A 17729-nucleotide genomic window follows, 5' to 3' on the forward strand; every position below is an offset into this window, starting at 1 on the left:
TTGGCAAAGAAACTTGGGCACCTATAACATAGCTGTGATGTGATCGCTCTAAACTTGTTGACAGCAGTGCCGACCAATGTAAATTGTATATTACAACACTGAGGATGCTAACTAAGTGACCGAAAATCGATTTTGTGGTTAATAAAACAACGAAATACGACCAACGCTGCCTCTCCTTCCTGGACATAATTTCTAATTGAAAGGGCAAAATTGTTGTTCTTGGATACATTAACACAACAAATCCAGCTGATTTTGGAACACTTTCTTCAATATCCTAGACTGTTATCGAATGATTTACAACACCCCCCCCCCCCCCCCCCGAAAACCAAATGCACTGCATTAATCACTGACCATATATTAACTGATGTAGGCTAGAGAAAGAAAGTTGCAATGCAGTTATACATAACCTGGGGCTGTCAGACCACTCGAAGCAGCTTATCAGCCGTAACTACCACGAGGAAATTTACCTAAATGGCTGACATAAGGAAGTATTTTCTCAGAGACAAAAAAGGTTTGAATATGCTAAACATTTATTCAATGAAATGTGGGAAGGTGTGATTTTAGAAACCAACACAAATGAGAACTTCTCATTCCGACTTGAAGTTTTCCCAAAAGCAGGTACGGTATTAATTTCCACAGGCCCACAAAATCTGGGTGACCAAACAGATAAGAAAATCCTAAATGCCAAAGCACTTCAACAGCATAAAAAACGACCACTGAGATCCAAATTTCTTGAACTTCTCTCACATATAAAAAAAGGAAATTATTAATAACTGGAAAAATGACTAAACAACAGAATTATACAAAATGCTGAAAACAAAATGGGAGCAGCTCGGGACATTAATAGCTGGACCACAAAATGCAATAAATCAAAACACAAAATTGTTGTTACCAAAGATCCACAGATGACACATGGGTATCAAAACATGTTTGGGTAAACAGGAACGAAATAGATTATTTTTTGCAGAAGGCAGAATTTAATAACCCACATTAAAAGCAAAACACGTAGACATGCAAATTAAGCATAATGGAAGCACATTGTGTTATCAAAATAAACTGGAAAGCTTTGTAAACAAATCCTTCATCACAATAATTACTAAGCTACAATGGAAGTGTGACAAACTACAGCCTGTAGTGACACTAAACTACACAGCTAACTTAATGTTTTTGCACATCTTCACCATGGAAGAACTTGGCTTGGCAATCTTGTATGTAAGCTAAACATAACACATCAGCAGATTTAGCTAATGTGTTTGTGTACTTGTTAAGGTGTATAGATATTATAAAAAATCGTTGGTGCACATTAGGAATGAATCTTTCACCACAGTTTGCTTCCTAGAGTTCCTAAAACATGCTAAAGTTGTGTTTCTTTATAAGAAAGGTGACCCAGAAAATGTATAAAAACGTAGATCCATCTCATTATATCATTTACCATCTCATTACTCATATCATATTTCATAGTATTGGAAACTATGATGAAAAATATACTCATTAGCTATTTAAAGAAGTACAATCTTGTAGGCAAGAAAAGTTTGGTTTTAAGCCTAAGAAAAATGTCGGATCATCAATATCTCAATTCAAGAATGTTTTTGAGACACTGGGCAAAGGAGACCATGAAACTGGCATCTTACTTGCTCTGTCTAAGCCTTTGACACAGTACACCACAAAGAGGTATTAAACAGAATGAAAATATTTGGAATAAGGGGAGTAAGAAGTAAATGATTTCATATACACCCAAAAAGTAAGAGTACAATGGATCGAGATTTCTCAAGCAAAATGCACCACATTATAGAACACTGTTGTAACCCTGAACTATTTTACTTCAAGTGTAAAGCACAAAGAAACAATACTATTTCTGATCACAGTAATATTCTGATCAACAACAAGTTAATGGACATATTAACACCTAGGGCCTAGGAAACTCACTCATGCAAATGTGCAGGTGGACACAAAACAATAAGCTGACTCTAAAATACAGAATTAATTTCTATATAAACAGAATGTCCAAGAATATCAATTAAAGAGAGAATGATGTTGATGTTGTTGTTGTTGTTGTTGTTCTTGTTCTTGTTGTTGTTGTTGTTGTTGTTGTCTTCAGTCCCGAGACTGGTTTGATGCAGCTCTCCATGCTAATCTATCCTGTGCAAGCTGCTTCATCTCCCAGTACCCACTGCAACTTATATGCTTCTGAATCTGCTTAGTGTAGTCATCTTTTGGTCTCCCTCTACGATTTTTACCCTCCACGCTGCCCTCCAATACTAAATTGGTGATCGCTTGATGCCTCAGAACATGTCCTACCAACCGATTCCTTCTTCTAGTCAAGTTGTGCCACAAACTTCTCTCTTCCCCAATCCTATTCAATACTTCCTCATTAGTAATGTGATCTACCCATCTAATCTTCAGCATTCTTCTGTAGCACCACATTTCCAAAGCGTCTATTCTCTTCTTGTCGAAACTATTTGTCATCCATGTTTACCTTACATACATGGCACACTCCATACAAGTACTTTCAGAAAGAAACGCCTTCCTGACACTTAAATCTATAGTCGACGTTAACAAATTTCTCTTCTTCAGAAACTCTTTCCTTGCCATTGCCAGTCTACATTTTATATCCTCTCTACTTCGACCATCATCAGTTATTTTGCTCCCCAAATAGCAAAAATCCTTTACTACTTTAAGTGTCTCATTTTCTAATCTAATTCCCTCAGCATCACATGACTTAATTTGACTACATTCCATTATCTTCGTTTTGCTTCTGTTGATGTTCATCTTATATCCTCCTTTCAAGACACTATCCATTCCGTTCAACTGCTCTTCCAAGTCCTTTGCTGTCTCTGACAGAATTACAATGTCAGCGGGTGAATGTCAAAGTTTTTATTTCTTCTCGATGGATTTTAATACCTACTCTGAATTTTTCTTTTGTTTCCTTTACTGCTTGCTCAATATTCAGATTGAATAACACCGGGGAGAGGATACAGCCCTGTCTCACTCCTTTCCCACCCACTGCTTCCCTTTCATGTCCCTTGACTCTTATAATTGCCATCTGGTTTCTGTACAAATTGTAAATAGCCTTTCACTCCCTGTATTTTACCCCTGCCACCTTCAGAATTTGAAAGAGAGTATTCCAGTCAACACTGTCAAAAGCTTTCTCTAAGTCTACAAATGCTAGAAACGTAGTTTTGCCCTTCCTTAATCTAGCTTCCAAGATAAGTCGTAGGGTCAGTATTGCCTCACGTGTTCCAACATTTCTACGGAATCCAAACTGATCTTCCCCGAGGTCGGCTTCTACTAGTTTTTCCACTCGTCTGTAAAGAATTCGCATTAGAATTTTGCAGCTGTGACTTATTAAACTGATAGTTCGGTAATTTTCATGTCTGTCAACACCTGCTTTCTTTGGGATTGGAATTATTATATTCTTCTTGAACGATGATGTTATAGCATGTAAATCAAAATTTCTAGGAATATATTACAATAATGGAAAAGCAAATTGCAGCAGTATGATACACACTCCAACTAATAAATTCCGTGTGATGCATCTCGTGTGCAAGAATGATGTATACCCACTTTTTGCATATGAGAGTGACTTATTTAGTAGACCTCCTGCCCCCTGCCCCCCCCCCCCCCTCCCTCCCTCCGAATATTGAAGATTTCAGGGTTTCTGTATGAGATATGTACACAATGTGCATCAAAATACTAGTTCCGAGACTTGTCAGAATTGTAGTATATGGCTTCTAAATGTATTTTGGAGTTTTATAGCCAAAAGTATGTTAAACTGGTGCAAATGTAAACATCAGGCTATGCTATAGGTCTGTAACCGCAATCTTTATTTCAAATTCACACACAAAACAATTTATCATCTTCCATTCTAAGGCACACCTTGGTCTATGATACATATCAGTCTGTCAATCCATCAACACATCCCCACGACCAAGTTGCAGGGGTCGGAGGGGGGTGGGACAACAAGACACTGTCAGGCAGTAGCCCAGATGTCCATTTGGTAATTGTATTTTTCAGTATGCTGCAGAGACTTATGGCATAATTTTGTGGGGGAATAAATGCTCAGAACATCCAATCAATCATCAAGTTACAATAATAATAACTGTGTGTGACTCAGTGGCCTGATGCAATTCATTCAACTGAATGCCACTTCTGAGTGTTACCTGTCCTTAACCAACCTCAGTAATCCTAAGGGATAAAGGACCTACAGTTTAATGTGGAATCCAAACCACATGTTGTTCCTAGTGAATCTTCTCATCACTGAAAGGTGAAGGCTGGGTTCAAGGCACACTGAAAATAAATCTGTGCTCAACCAGTATTTGAATCCATGCACACACTTTTCCATTAGATAATCAGGCTCAACCAAATTGTAAAAACAGTTATGGGGATTCATAATAAAAACTAGGAGAGTTCACTGCAGCACTGACTTGTTCATTATTTTTTTTTTTAGAATTCTCACAGTTCCTTATTTACAAAAATCAGAAACTTATGTAAGTAAAAACAGTAACCAGTACCCATCAAACAAGCAAGTACATAAGTGTGGGAACACTTACAGTCACCATGTTCAAATGAAAAAAAAAGTTAAAACCTAAAATAGTTTATACAATGGAATAAATTTATGACGCCCTTCTACAACAGGCCAAGGGCGAAAATAAACTGCATGCCTTTAGGAAATATGCAAAATTATTTATCAAATGAGGGCTATTACACTGTTGACAATTACATAAAATGACATGCAAATTATTTAGACAAATGTAAATGTTAGAAAATAAGTTATGGCCAAGAGCTGCCACAGAGAACAATAGTAATAGGAACTATACAAATATTTAATACTACTCAAGAAATATTGTATGTATACAGGCCCACTGATGCATATCTATATCATATGTACACATTGTATATGTATACTTTTGTGCTATGTATTTGTGGAAAAGACTATTTATTGAAAAAGATCCTAAATTACAGTTGAGGATTAGCCAAAATCATATGTTACCTACCTAGACGAATATTTGCTTTGGTAAATTATCTGCACAACAAAATAAAATTTGTATCAATGTATTTTTATGTATTTAAACTAGGTGTACATATTTTACTCACACACCCGATTTATATTGCCCGAGGATGGATAACAACAATCAAATATAAAGGTTCCTATTTCAACATTAACATATAAGTGTCTTCAAGTATCAGTCAAAATTACTGTCCTTTCCCATAGTTTCTTCTTACTGAAATTACAGTCGCTCTACATATGAAGTCATATCTACTGTGTGTTCTTTTACTAATTTGCACAGCACTTTAATTACACAAAAACACTTGGAAGTAGTATGACATATACAATTGTGTAAACTCATCACAGCAAACCAAACGTTAACTACATACAATGGTGTATTCCCCCCCCCCCCCCCCCCTGCAGCATTTTCTGGAATATGAATGACAAATAATTACGATACTGAATTGGAAGCATTCCCTTCAGTTGTTAAGTACAACCGTCATTACAAGTTGAATTTTTCAACTCTACAGCGGCGCATATTGCTTGTCACACAATCAGCAATTTCTTATACTTCAGATATTTGTTTGCAGTAACTTTTATCTGTCAATGTTCAGACATAGCATACTCTGACATTTCCACTTTTAACATACTTAGAGGAACTCAGTTTCAACATAAACTTCACAACCAAGCCGGTAGCCGAAAGTCAGGAGGGAAAGGCTAGAGGAAAAAATCGTTGGGTTTTCTGTCGCAATAATTGCTAACTCATACTAAATAAACAGGTTGCTGATTACATACCTGTATCATCGGATATTATGAAGGAGTTTCGTATATGAGACAGTAGCCAGTGTTTATTATCGTAAATAGCCATGCTTGGAGCAACGCGTACACTATATATTAAGTTATTTCACTGTACTGCATAACCCGCTTCGTAGCTTTAGCACATCCAACTGTCATTTTTTCAGATGTTTCACTCATTTGAAACAAATCACTCGAATGTATGTAGCCCTGCTGAAAACGATAGAGCACCACCCAAGCACAATACTATATTTCTTTTCCGTGTCATGTCGCATTTTCTTTGCGTTGCTTTCACTTTCCCACACACGAGTGCACACATCCGGCAACTATCACATTTCTAGTCAACACAGCGTGGATGTTAGATAGCTGTGTAAGATGTAATTAGCCCTCCCCCTTTTATTTTCGTCACAAAAGTGGCACGATGCTTGTTTGTAGCTGGTCACTGCGTATAACGAAACTGTAGCGCACTAGCGCTAGAACAGGTGAACCACGCGGCAGTAGGCAACACACGACAGGATACCGAAATACGAACTACGACAATCCATATCGTGCATTCTTTATAAAAATGAGAACGCTCCTAAGAAAAGGTCAGTTGTGTAACATTGTGTGATGCAATGCTGTGAACTGTTTTGCCGGAATATTGGGTTCGTAATTCAAAGATTGCATGGGAAAGATCTCCTAAAACTACACCAGAACTTCGAATGTGATACTAGATCTCTACAGGGGCGTTAGAGAAGTATCAAGTTTCAACCAATGCGGATTTAATTGTCTGTTTGTGTGAGTGAAACCCAGAAATTGTCAATATTAAGTGAAGCCCACTGAGACGCACCAGTGATAATTATTACATAAATGTGCCTAGATGACAACCACAGAAATTTGGTATCTCCCTAATGGCAATTCTTTTGATAATCGTATCACATATACCGCCGGAGCAGTTTTTGGAGGCAGCATGACCATGAGAATCAGTTAAGGTCATTTACTTTCGCAAATCTACTAGTATATAGTTAACCCGTGTAATGCAAATTGTGTGTCGTCAAAAGAACATTGTACAATGGGTACCAATCGAATGAATCAGTACTGTGAATGTTACACACCAGTTGTTGAAAATGTTTTATTTATTTACCACAACATGCTTCGGGACTACATTATCCCATTATCAAGTGCTATAAAACAAAGAAACACAAGCCATTACAACGCAATATCACACATACTGACAACCATGTAAATCAAAATGGTTCAAATGGCTCTGAGCACTATGGGACTTTACATCTACATTCATACTCCGCAAGCCACCTGACGGTGTGTGGCGTAGGGTACCCTGAGTACCTCAATCGGTTCTCCCTTCTATTCCAGTTTCGTATTGTTAGTGGAAAGAAGGATTGTCGGTATGCTTCTGTCTGGGCTCTAATCTCTCTGATTTTATCCTCATGGTCTCTTCGCGAGATATGCGTAGGAGGGAGCAATATACTGCTTGACTCTTCGGTGAAGGTATGTTCTCGAAACTTTAACAAAAGCCCGTACCGAGCTACTGGGCGTCTCTCCTGCAGAGTCTTCCACTGGAGTTTATCTATCATCTCCGTAACGGTTTCGTGATTACTAAATGATCCTGTAACGAAGCGCGCTGCTCTCCGTTGGATCTTCTCTATCTCTTCTATCAGCCCTATCTGGTACGGATCCCACACTGCTGAGCAGTATTCAAGCAGTGGGCGAACAAGCGTACTGTAACCTACTTCATTTGTTTTCGGTTTGCATTTCCTTAGGATCCTTCCAATGAATCTCAGTCTGGTATCTGCTTTACCGACGATCAACTTTATATGATCATTCCATTTTAAATCACTCCTAATGCGTACTCCCAGATAATTTATGGAATTAACTGCTTCCAGTTGCTGACCTGCTATTTTTTAGCTAAATGATAAGGGATCTATCTTTCTATGTATTCGCAGCACATTACACTTGTCTACATTGAGATTCAATTGCCATCCCCTGCATCATGCGTCAATGCGCTTCAGATGCTCCTGCATTTCAGTACAATTTTCCATTGTTACAACCTCTCGATACACCGCAGCATCATCTGCAAAAAGCCTCAGTGAACTTCCGATGTCATCCACCAGGTCATTTATGTATATTGTGAATAGCAACAGTCCTACGACACTCCCCTGCGGCACACCTGAAATCACTCTTACTTCGGAAGACTTCTCTCCATTGAGAATGACATACTGCGTTCTGTTATCTAGGAACTCCTCAATCCAATCACACAATCGGTCTGATGGTCCATATGCTCTTACTTTGTTCGATAAACGACTGTGGGGAACTGTATCGAACGCCTTGCGGAAGTCAAGAAACACGGCATCTACCTGTGAACTCGTGTCTATGGCCCTCTGAGTCTCGTGGACGAATAGCGCGAGCTGGGTTTCACACGACCGTCTTTTTCGAAACCCTTGCTGATTCCTACAGAGTAGATTTCTAGTCTCCAGAAAAGTCATGATGCTCGAACATAAAACGTGTTCAAAAATTCAACAACTGATCGACCTTAGAGATATAGGTCTATAGTTCTGCACGTCTGTTCGACGTCACTTCTTGAAAACGGGGATGACCTGTCCCCTTTTCCAATCCTTTGGAACGCTACGCTCTTCTAGAGACCTACGGTACACCGCTGCAAGAAGGGGGGCAAGTTCCTTCGCGTACTCTGTGTAAAATCGAACTGGTATCCCATCAGGTCCAGCGGCCTTTCCTCTTTTGAGCGTTTTTAATTGTTTCTCTATCCCTCTGTCGTCTATTTCGATATCTACAATTTTTTCATCTGTGCTGCAATCTAGAGAAGGAACTACAGTGCAGTCTTCCTCTGTGAAACAGCTTTGGAAAAAAGACATTTAGTATTTCGGCCTTTAGTCTGTCATCCTCTGTTTCAGTACAATTTTGATCACAGAGTGTCTGGACATTTTGTTTTGATCCACCTACCGCTTTGACATAAGACCAAAATTTCTTAGGATTTTCTGCCAAGTCAGTACATAGAACTTTACTTTCGAATTCATTGAACGCTTATGCAAAGCCCTCCTCACACTACATTTCGCTTCGCGTAATTTTTGTTTGTCTGCAAGGCTTTGGCTATGTTTATGTTTGCTGTGAAGTTCCCTTTGCTTCCGCAGCAGTTTTCTAAATCGGTTGTTGTACCACGGCGGCTCTTTTCCATCTCTTACTATCTTGCTTGGCACATACTCATCTAACACATATTGTATGATGGTTTTGAACTTTGTCCACTGATCCTCAACACTATCTGTACTTGAGACACAGCTTTTGTGTTGAGCCGTCAGGTACTCTGTAATCTGCTTTTTGTCACTTTTGCTAAACAGAAAAATCTTCCTACCTTTTTTAATATTTCTATTTAAGGCTGAAATCTGAGGTCATCAGTACCCTAGAATTTAGAACTACTTAAACCTAACTAACCTAAGGACATCACACACATTCATGCCCGAGGCGGGATTCGAACCTGCGACCGTAGTGGTCGTGCGGTTCCAGGCGGAAGCGCCTAGAACCGCTAGACCACCGCGTCCGGCAACGTAAATCTATTTGTATTAAGTTTTCAAATGATGATGATGATGATGTTTGGTTTGTTGGGCGCTCAACTATACGCTCATCAAAGCCCGTAGAAAGTCCCAGTTCTTACACAGTCAAATTTTTCACAGTCCACTAGAGCCACTGCCACAAATGATGACGATGAAATGACGAGGACAGCAGAAACACCCAGTACCCATGCAGAGAAAATCCCCAACCCAGCTGGGGATTGAACTCAGGACCCAGTGAATCCAGAAACAGCAACGCTAGCCACTAGACCACGAGCTGCGGACTAAGTATTCAAAAACTTTAATTACATACCTTTAAGGTATGTAATATTACAGGGTAATGTAGATATGGGTGTCAGTATGCGTGGTATTGCGATATAATTATTTATGTTTCCTTGCTTACAGCACCTGATAATCGGATAATATAGTCCGGAAACGTTGTGGTATATAAATCACTCATTTTCGACATGTGGTTGGTATAATTCCCAAGAGAAATGCAGGGTTAAAATGGCTCTGAGGACTATGGGACTTAACATCTGAGGTCATCAGTACCCTAGAACTTATAACTACTTAAACCTAACTAACCTAAGGACATCAGACACATCCATGCCCAAGGCAGAATTCGAACCTGCGACCTTCGTTGTTACATTGCGAATGTTACATTGAACAGATGTCTTACGAAACACCTGCAACAATGAAACTAACATTTCCAATTATTATTTATACCCATTGTTGCCGTTTCTTGCATCAGCTGTTGTTATGTATTGCCTCAGTTGTTGCTAATGTTTTGCCTCAGCATGTGCGAGAACTACATTTTGATTAGAAAACGTTTGAGTAGTGCTGAAATACAAGCACTTTTGAATGAAGAGAGGAATTAGGAGATATACCATCTGATGACGATGAAGAGATTGATGCTATTATTTCTGGAGCTAGTGAATCAACTAAAGATTCTGGTGCAGATGTTGGAAATTTGGAAACTGTACTTCCTGAAGTCACTGACATCCCAAAATAGAATGTTTTCAAGTAAGTATATACACTCCTGGAAATTGAAATAAGAACACCGTGAATTCATTGTCCCACGAAGGGGAAACTTTATTGACACATTCCTAGGGTCAGATACATCACATGATCACACTGACAGAACCACAGACACATAGACACAGGCAACAGAGCATGCACAATGTCGGCACTAGTACAGTGTATATCCACCTTTTCGCAGCAATGCAGGCTGCTATTCTCCCATCGAGACGATCGTAGAGATGCTGGATGTAGTCCTGTGGAACGGCTTTCCATGCCATTTCCACCTGGCGCCTCAGTTGGACCAGCGTTCGTGCTGGACGTGCAGACCGCGTGAGACGACGCTTCATCCAGTCCCAAACATGCTCAATGGGGGACAGATCCGGAGATCTTGCTGGCCAGGGAAGTTGACTTACACCTTCTAGAGCACGTTGGGTGGCACGGGATACATGCGGACGTGCATTGTCCTGTTGGAACAGCAAGTTCCCTTGCCGGTCTAGGAATGGTAGAACGATGGGTTCGATGACGGTTTGGATGTACCGTGCACTATTCAGTGTCCCCTCGACGATCATCAGAGGTGTACGGCCAGTGTAGGAGATCGCTCCCCACACCATGATGCCGGGTGTTGGCCCTGTGTGCCTCGGTCGTATGCAGTCCTGATTGTGGCGCTCACCTGCACGGCGCCAAACACGCATACGACCATCATTGGCACCAAGGCAGAAGCGACTCTCATCGCTGAAGACGACACGTCTCCAATCGTCCCTCCATTCACGCCTGTCGCGACACCACTGGAGGCGGGCTGCACGATGTTGGGGCGTGAGCGGAAGACGGCCTAACGGTGTGCGGGACCGTAGCCCAGCTTCGTGGAGACGGTTGCGAATGGTCCTCGCCGATACCCCAGGAGCAACAGTGTCCCTAATTTGCTGAGAAGTGGCGGTGCGGTCCCCTACGGCACTGCGTAGGATCCTACGGTCTTGGCGTGCATCCGTGCGTCGCTGCGGTCCGGTCCCAGGTCGACGGGCACGTGCACCTTCCGCCGACCACTGGCGACAACATCGATGTACTGTGGAGACCTCACGCCCCACGTGTTGAGCAATTCGGCGGTACATCCACCCGGCCTGCCGCATGCCCACTATACGCCCTCGCTCAAAGTCCGTCAGCTGCACATACGGTTCACGTCCACGCTGTCGCGGCATGCTACCAGTGTTAAAGACTGCGATGGAGCTCCGTATGCTACGGCAAACTGGCTGACACTGACGGCGGCGGTGCACAAATGCTGCGCAGCTAGCGCCATTCGACGGCCAACACCGCGGTTCCTGGTGTGTCCGCTGTGCCGTGCGTGTGATCATTGCTTGGACAGCCCTCTCGCAGTGTCCGGAGCAAGTATGGTGGGTCTGACACACCGGTGTCAATGTGTTCTTTTTTCCATTTCCAGGAGTGTATAACCTACCACATGTTTGCAAGAACTTTAATGATAGTACTGATAATAATAATATGTAAGTACATATCTAAAATAGTAATCCCATACCTTTTCAGGCCGAGAAATGGAAATGAAACATGGGGAGAAAATCGTGGAAGATTACGTGAGGGACAACCAGCACGAAATGTATTGAAGACAGTTCCAGGTCCCACGAGGCATACTGTAAGGAACGTAAATACTGTGCACTCAGCATTTGAATTATTTATGAAGTCTAGCATTTTCCAGATTATTCTGAATGGAGTAACAAAGAAGGTTACATTACTTTCGGTAACAAATGGACAGATCTTGATAGAGAAGAATTTGAATGCTTTCTGGGCCTGTTTATTCTTGAGGGAGTACAAAGGTCACAATGAGGGTATAGTGAATTTATGGAAAAAAGAGCATGACCGGCCTATTTTGAATAGTTCTATGCCTAGGAACCGCTTTACAGAAATATGACGCTGTACTCGGTTTGATAACGCTCAGCACTAACGATAGAATCGTAGCGCTGATAAATTGGCTCCTATAAGGGATTTATTTGAACAGTGGGTAAGCACATTACGTGATGCATATGAGCCACACGAGAATATTGCAGTTGATGAACAACTGGTAACTTCTAGGGGTACGTATCCATTTCGCCTATACATCCCGTCAAAACCTGGAAAGTATGGTATAAAGATATGGGCTGCATGTGATAGCACTAATTACTATGTCACACACCTGCAGATGTACACAGGAAAGGTTGAAGGCCAGGCTAGATAAATACATCAGGGAAAAAGAGTAGTGTTAGAATTGACAGAACTTTTATCTCGGAATGGAAGAAATATCACAACACATAATTTCTTTGCAAGTTTGGAGTTAGCAAAGGAACTAGAAAGAAAACAAATGACTCTGCTAGGAACACTAAGAAAAAGTTGTTGTGAACTACCTGCTGAATTTCTCGAAGCAAGGGGAAGAACTGCAGCTTCATGTCTCTTCAGATTCCAGAAATCAGCTATAATAGTCTGCTATTGCCCAAAAAAGGGTAAGACAGTGACGAGTACTATGCATTTCGGAGAGGAAATAGGTGTCAGTGAAGTAGAAACCTATTTTGGTCCTAGACTATAATGCAACTAAGTCAGGTGTAGACACAATGGACAAGTTAGTCAGGACCTACACCTTAAAACATATGACAAGAAGATGGCCCATGGTTATTTTTTATAATATTTTGGATATTAATATACTAAATGCTTTCATAATTTGGATGGATTTAAATCCTGACTGGAATTTAAAAAAAAAACTACAAAAGAAGGTAATTTCTTCTGGAACTGGGAACAAGTCTAGCACAGAAAAACATAAGTCGGCGCAGCAAAACGTCTCTTCCTCGTCCTCCCCCTTCAGCAGAAGTGCATACGGGGGCAAATCGTGAACGGTGCTCCCTATGCGAACGTTCAGCGGATAGAAAACATTCAGAACCGTGCAGAAGCTGCTTTTCTTTTGTATGTAAACAACAGTCAGAGATTCTTTGTTTTAAATGTAAAGAGTTGCTTTCTTTTAGATATAAGGATCTATAAGATCAAGGATTAAGACAAGATTTATAAGTGCTTATAGTTTACCTGGTTTCAATCAGTAGTGAATGCTTTTATGTCAGTTCATTAAAATAAATAAAAATTGCCAGTATATCCTGTGTTAATTACTTGTGGTCATATTGACCCCAGTGGTACTCAGTATAAAAAAGAAATTTTGGTAGTAGGAGGGTTAAAGAAAGAGTGATTTTGAACATTCTGAGGTTGAAAAATATCATAATTGGAATTTAGTTTGGAAAATTTGGACTGAAAGTGCAGGTTTATGGGAAACCATAAATAGAAAAAAATTTCTATCAAAAATTGTAGGAGTAAATTATAAACTCAAAAATAATAAGTACATTGAGAAGGGTGGCGTACTTATGGTTATTGTTACTGTAGTGGATCTTTTTTGGGTTGTGATAGCTTGGTATCAACTGTGTAAAAATTATTATTACTGCTTGCTGTCATTTTTATGCCAGTAGGGTGGTGATTCTACTAGAACTTAGAACTACTTAAACCTAACTAACCTAACGACATCACACACATCCATGGGCGCGGCAGGATTAGAACCTGCGACCGTAGCAGTTGCGCAACTCCAGACGGAAGCTCCTAGAACCGCTCGGCCACATCGGCCGGCTGTCCTTAGGTTAGTTAGGCTTAAGTAGTTCTAAGTCTAGGGTACTGGTGACCTCAGATGTTACGTCCCATAGTGCTCAGAGCCATTTGAACCCGCCACAACTCCACAAGGAGGAAAGTCGCACTAGGAACACACACCCCACCAGCTATCAACATTCCAACGACTAAAGACCACTATGAACGGCGAATAACAAACGACCATCGAAGAAAACGAGACCAACTGGCGCGTGATATAGCTGCCAGATGCGGCGAAATCAAGCCAAGACACCACAACAATGACTCTCCTGATTCTGACCATGCACCAATACCAGCGATCGAATTTGATTTGGAACATCTCATCCATTGGGCAAAGATGAGGTATTTCAACTTGTCTGAAACAAACGAGCCAGACGAAGGAGGAAAAACTCACAATACATCACTAAAGCTACCAAGTGGCGAGTACAATTGCCAGCCGCCAACCTGGTTGCCCCATTGTAATTGGGAGGCGCAATGATGGAAGATGTACACCAAGGTTCCACCTGTGTCGCAAGACAGCCACCTAAACTTCCACTGACAAAAATTCCTCTAATAATCATACAGTACAAGTGGCAAATATCTTTCACTGAACTCTGTACTGAAGAGACATTCAGCTGGACCAATCAAGACTATCTATAAAGGGGAATCGATGGTGGATCAACGGACAGCACTGCAGTTCTTCCAGAACGCAAAAATTCCGTTGTATACACACCAACCTCCAAGTGAGAAAATGCTCAAGGTCGAAATTATGACGGACAAAGCTGAGACTGAGTTTAATGTTATTAGGCCTACGCAACCTGTGATGCGCCAATGCAAAGTGAGAGATGCCACGATGAATGGTTTAACGCCTGAACCAGGCTACTGTGTGTCACTCTCTGCCCCCATAATGAGTGACTCGATTTATGACATCCATCATATCATATTCACAAAAGTGAAGGTGGAGACTTACTGTCGGTACATGGGACCAAGCATATTGATTGCCATAAGACACAGTGCCAACAGCATATGGCAAAAGCTAGTTATCGTGATTTTGAGCTCTCCAGTAGCAGTTGTCGGTTTTATTTGGCTCGCAAACCATACAGTTTGTTCACGAAAATGGATATACATATAATTCCAATGTCAGTTATATTAAAACGTACATTTCCTTTCTTGGCCATATAGGGAAAGACGAGTAATATACTCGTACAGTACATACAAGAGTCAACCGGGAATAATAATAGTAAATGACCAAGAATGATGTGCTCAGATTAAAAAGGATGTAAGACAGGTACGTAGTGTTTGGCATCTACTGTTCAATTTCTAGTCGAAGAAGCAATGATGGAAATAAAATAAAGGTTTAGGAGTTGAATTAAAACTAAAGGTGAAAGGATATCAATGATACAATTCGCTGGTGACATTGCTATCCTGAGTGAAAGAAGAATCACATGATCTGCTGAATGGAATAAACAATCTAATGAGTACAGAGTATGGAGAGAGAGTAAGTCGAAGAAAGACAAAAGTAATGAGAAGTATCAGAAATGAGAACAGTAAGAAACTTAACATCAGGATTGATGGTTACGAAGTAGATGAAGTTAAGGAATTCTGCTACCTAGGCAGTAAAATAACTAATGATGGATGGAGTAACGAGAACATCAAAGGCAGACTAGCAATGGAAAAAAAGGGCATTCCTAGCCAAGAGAAGCTTACTAGTATCCAACATAGGCCGTAATTTGAAGAAGAAATTTCAGAGAATGTCCGTCTGGAATACAGCAGTGTATGGTAGTGAAACATGGACTGTGGGAAAATCGGAACTGAAGATAATCGAAGCATTTGAGATATGCTGGTACAGACGAGTGTTAAAAATTAGGTGGACTTATAAGGTAAGGAATGAGGAGATTCTGCACAGAATTGGAGAAGTAAGGAATATGTGGAAAGCATTGATAATGAAAAGGTACAAGATGATAGGATATCTGTTAAGACGTAAGGGGATGACATCCATGGTACTAGAGGGAGCTGTAGGGGACAAAAACTGTGGAGGAAGATAGAGTTTGGAATACATCCAGCAAATAATTGAGCACATAGGTTGCAAGTGCTACACTGAGATGAAGAAGTTGGTACAGGAGAGGAATTCATGGCAGGCCACATCAAACCAGTCAGACGACTCATGACTCAAAGAAAAAGAAAAAAATAGTAGTCATGTTGTTCTGTTGTGGTATACATTACTAAAACACTTCAGTATCTGTGAATGTATAATAAGACAAAGATTGAAGGGGTACTGTATATGTCCCCTCAGTAAGGACATCAGCTTATAAAAGTTCACCAAATCGAACAAACTCACACCTGACTTATATTTACATAACATACATTACAGGAATCATTTCTATTAATTACATAGGAAACTCTCACAAACTTTTAGAAAACGCAAAGGTGAAACCAAAATCATACACAGCATGACATGAAGACTCTATTGATCCACCCTCAATTCCATAACATGAGGAGTCAACCAACTAGACAATGCCGAAACACTACATCGGCGACCTCGCATTTTATGTTACCGTCTTTTAAAGGCTTTAATAGCTGAAATGTTGCTGATACTTAATTGTAACAAATTCTGACAACAACGACAATTTTCATGAATTTTCAATGGGTTGCTACCTTAAAGCAGCTTATTCTCCTAACACACGAGTTATAATGTAAAAAAACAACTAAATACAATAATAGTTTAACCATCAATATGACGTTTCCCGCCATTTTACAACAACAAACCGTAACAATAACGATTCGTTCTCGAGACATACAATGTGTTGGCATTTAGAAACAGCATATATTCATAGGGTGTAACATATAACATAAAACCTACTGAATATGAGCTTCTACTAGTACTAAACATGACAAATGTACTACAGCATCTTGCTTTCTGTTTTGACATAGGGAGCGTTCTTGCTTCCTATTGGTTCTATTTTATGTGACTGAGCCTTCACAGGTACAAGAACAGCAAGCGGCGAAAACAACACCACCAGCTCCAAACAGAACGTAGGACTTCCCATGACTTCCAGTCTGACAGGCTCCATCAGGCTCCTCAACGAGATAGTCGCATGGCTACAAGGATGACGACCACGAATGGCAACTCTACAAGAACTGTCCTTCGAGTACACAGAACTCTGTAGAGTTTGTCAATCATTTCTGACTTCCTCTCTAAGTTATAACAGAACATCTTTGCCATAATTACGACTACACTGAAGAAATTTATCAAAGCACCAACCATTATCTCCAAACGGATGGCCATCTTCGAAGCTACCATGAGACTTTTTGAACCTAGCTAGGGCCCGTAGGCCAGCTATGCTAAGTAATGTACCGCTTAGTATATTTAATGCCACTGGAGTTTTAAATGACAAGACGGTTGGAAGAATCAATATTTCGTCATCGCGTGGACTTCCTATTTGTTACTGAAACGCACCTTCATTCTTCACAAACTTTAAGTTTCGCAACATGGCCTGCTATAGGACAGACTGTTAGTAGCTGCAGGGGAGCTACGGTCATTTTTATCAAGAATTCCATCACACGTGTATTGACGATTCTCCCACAACTGGAAAACCTCGAAGCCACGACCAACATCATTTCTACCTTCTATGGCCTCTTCACGTTCATCTCTTCATACTTCAGCTCTAACACGCAAGTCATTACAGAGGATTTGACCGATTTGAGAAAATCTTGATGTGTGGTGACCTCAACCCAAA

At 40.6% G+C, this 17729-nt stretch overlaps 1 protein-coding gene across 1 annotated transcript in view; it reads right to left on the reverse strand.

The window, feature by feature from the left end:
- LOC126298032 (target of rapamycin complex 2 subunit MAPKAP1) overlaps positions 1–6506 on the reverse strand; it is a 108434-nt gene extending 101928 nt beyond the window's left edge. The window contains exon 1 of the mRNA XM_049989353.1: positions 5783–6506. Coding sequence (XP_049845310.1) covers positions 5783–5855 — 73 coding nt within the window. The 5' untranslated portion in view covers positions 5856–6506. The remainder of the gene's footprint in view (positions 1–5782) is intronic.
- Positions 6507–17729: the final 11223 nt, after the last annotated feature.

The sequence above is a fragment of the Schistocerca gregaria genome, chromosome X (genome assembly GCF_023897955.1).
Source record: "Schistocerca gregaria isolate iqSchGreg1 chromosome X, iqSchGreg1.2, whole genome shotgun sequence".
NCBI classification, from domain to species: Eukaryota; Metazoa; Arthropoda; class Insecta; order Orthoptera; family Acrididae; genus Schistocerca; species Schistocerca gregaria.